Here is a 3,519-nt window from a genome sequence, read left to right as displayed (position 1 = left end):
ATTTAAGAACTAGGCAATTCTCCTTCCTGTGAAGATTTATCAGTTGTGATTTCATTTTATTAATTTAAGCATAAGAAAGCCCCAATGCTACTCATATTCCAATGCACAAACTTAAAATAATTCCTCTTTCCCTTGCTCTCCCCTCCATACCCAAACTCTTCCCTCCCTCCCTCCCCTTTCTCTCCCCACTCCCTCCTTCTCATTCTCCTCTCTTGAACATGACAGAACATTACCTTTAAAAAGCTTGTAATTGTTTACTTAAAAGTAATTGTCAACACTGATATTCGTGATCCTAAGAATCCCCTTCTTAAACAGAACACTAAGAGTGCTGCTTGGACAAGTTCATATTTTGCAACTAATATATATACTATGGTTTGTATGGTATATCGAAGAAAGAAAATCAATAGTGGTAACGATCTGTATTTTGATTTGGGAAAGAAATCGATGCAACCAGCAGCAAACACCAAAAAACAGAGAATGTCAGCAACACATAGCATGCAAAGGATACCTCTTCAATCGAATATTTGTGAAAAGTTTCTTAGCAGCTGACCTTGTGAACATCTTGAAGCCACACTGCAACAGATGATAAAAATATTAAGAACAGGGAAAGAGCATAACCAATGTTTTCTACGATAGTAATCCATGGAAACCATGTTTTTAATAAAGACTGTAAACGAAATAAAATGGGCCCATATTCAAAAATACCTGTGTATCACGGATACCTGGACCAGCAGTACATAAAACCACAAGATGGAAACCTTTCATTAGAAAGTTTCTGTACCACTTCCTCTGGAAAATCATAAGAAAACAACTTAGAATTCAAGTGAGAAGTCCTGGATAAACAAAAAGGTCAGAAGGGAGGTATTAAGGCTTTGTTTGGGACGGCTTTCTTACTGCTTTTTAAAGCAGTTTTTTAGTACAAAAATTTAAATTTCGAACTAAAAATCTGCTTTAAGAAGTAGTAAAAAAATCATCCCAAATGAAACATAAATTAGGAAACATACAGTAGCAAGAGCCTGCTTCTCAAGATGTGCCCGGGAACCAAATACAGAAACTTCAATATCTGATAGCTTGGGTCTTAGATCATTAGATGACTCAGATAGAGATTTATCATCTATTTTATTCTTAGCCGTTGCATATACCTAAAAAGAAGTAAGAACACAACAAACACGACTGAAGTAAGAAAATAGAGGAAACTTGTGATTATTGAACTGTATATTGACAGTCATAAAATCAACATTTCATACAGCTTCATAGTTCTCAATGCAAACCTGAGATTCAAGCTTTTCTAAGTCAGTAACCTTCGTCGCCCCATCAGCGTCAAGCATTAGAAGAAGTTCACCACGTGAATGCAGCATGCCCTGCAATGCCATTCATTCCCCAAAGTCAGGAACATCAATCAGCACCGAATAAAATTTAGTACTTTTAATTTACAATACTGGGAGAAGTGATGTTACCCTTAGACAAAATAGTATAATTGCGTAACTTCAGCACCACAAAAGTTACAACAATTCCTCCCCAAACAATTAGGCTGTGTCCATCGTTATTTGATGTTCACCAATTCGAATCATACAAACAATATATTCATAGTTTAGGGGTAAAATTGCATACATCAATCCTTCACCAACATTGGTGGAATTGGGTATACCTTTGTGATGTGTTGTATCACAGAAAAATGTTTCTCAATATAAAGGTTATAAAAGTACTTACTTTCAATAACATTGGCGGAATTGGTTATACCTTTTTGATTTATTGTACCACAGAAAAATGTTTCTTAATATAAAGGTTATAAGGGAACTTACTTTTCTAATAGCTTCTCCTTTCCCATGATTTCTTCCAAGAAGAAGAAGCCTCATATTATCTATCTTGTACTTTCTAACAAAGTCAAATGCCACTTTAGACGTTTTATCAGTACTTCCATCATCTACTATTAACACCTGGAGAAAACGTCAGACAGAGAATTGTAAGAAAAAAGATTACTTACAAAAAATAGAAATGTATAACATTAGCAGTACCAAGTAACTATTGATTTTTATTACCAATATATTAATATGTATACAACCATGCCACTACCAGAATGGTTGTGCACTGCAACTCTAATCTATGTGAAGTTTGCTAATAAACTATACCATTTACCTACACCAATCATTCATATACAAAAGCTTCCCTTTGCATCATCACTTATAGACTATCAATACTTTCAATTGTTTAGGTCATTGTGGGGATTGCTATATTGTGTAAAGGAACATAGAATGCATATGGATGATGACGTTGAAGTAGCCGGATCAACTGATGCAGATAGCATCAGCAATAGAAACCATTCGTTTGGCTTACAATTATTATGTTTTTAACTATTTATTCAGCGCACACTTAAAAGGGGCACATGCCCTTGAATTGTTAAGAAGTAAACTTTCCAAAGATAAGTATTTGAAATAAGAACATATCATGAAGCCCTGCACATATATATATAACTTTATCTCCTCTTTCATAACCGTTTTAAATAAATGATAGTTAACTGCTCCCTCTCACAAACCTGCTGTCATCATTTTATTGCTTGCCTATTGTACTGATTATAACTATTCTATTGTTATTGTATCTCTAATTTCAGCCCCTACTCTTTAAAACGTCTCTGGGATCGCATAAATTTAACACAAATGCTTAACCAATTCTTTAATTCTTGTCATAATATAAGAGCTTTAAGCTTTTCTTTTCCTTGAGCAAATACTACAGCCTTCATTGCTGCATTCCCATTCCTACCTCTCATTCATATAATTGCAGCCTTCATCACTACATTATTGCAATCTTGCAGCCTTCATTGTTGTAATCTTATTTTTATCCCTTTATGCAAACAAATTACCATCACAATTTCCCTCTTCATGAATAACAATACACATGTTCGCTTGGTCTTCTGTCTTGGAAATGAGGCCGACAATCCAAAACCAATTTCAGATTTACAAACATCCACTCTACCTATTGATTGAATAAACTAAATAGTCTAAATGTATAGAACTATCTTAAGTGATCACAATTGATTCGTACATTATTAAAAGAATGAGGAAAATAGGGTCATTTACTTCACTAAACCTTAAGAAGACAATCCCACATTTAATGTTTAGGATGAATAGAACTATATGATGATGTCCTAATTATGGAGCTCTATAATTCCTGAGATTAGTGATACATGCATGTTCCTTCATTCAATGAAAAAAATAAGATACAATAAATCAAACATATTCTAAAATTTGTGATGTTGCACTAATCTATAAAATCAGGACTAAGGTTTGATCTGCAAAACAAGGGAAATTATCCATCATAGAATATTCCAATGCAATGCAATGGTTGTGGTAAGAGATGAATCATTATGAAAGCATCCAAATGGAATACAACAAGCATGTGACTGTTCACAAAAAATATGTTAAAAAGGACAATTCATGATGTTCTTGCTGGATTAACATTAAGTTTGATATTGTAAGAGTACAAATTCTAGGAAAGAACAATTTATCATCACTAAATAAGGTC

At 33.8% G+C, this 3,519-nt stretch overlaps 1 protein-coding gene across 1 annotated transcript; it reads right to left on the bottom strand.

Moving 5' to 3' along the window:
• Nucleotides 1-508: 508 nt before the first annotated feature.
• On the bottom strand, nucleotides 509-1,937 carry LOC110115116 (dolichyl-phosphate beta-glucosyltransferase-like; the record flags this gene model as incomplete). Its single annotated transcript, XM_020848256.1, has 5 exons — nucleotides 509-573; nucleotides 706-789; nucleotides 1,005-1,142; nucleotides 1,272-1,361; nucleotides 1,803-1,937. Coding segments are annotated over 5 exons (512 nt in total), but the record flags the coding sequence as incomplete, so codon positions are not given.
• Nucleotides 1,938-3,519: the final 1,582 nt, after the last annotated feature.

Source organism: Dendrobium catenatum, unplaced genomic scaffold, assembly GCF_001605985.2.
Source record: "Dendrobium catenatum unplaced genomic scaffold, ASM160598v2 original_scaffold_271197, whole genome shotgun sequence".
Lineage (NCBI taxonomy): Eukaryota > Viridiplantae > Streptophyta > Magnoliopsida > Asparagales > Orchidaceae > Dendrobium > Dendrobium catenatum.
The sequence above is the reverse complement of the archived record's forward strand: the minus strand, read 5'-3'. Positions and strand labels throughout refer to the sequence as shown.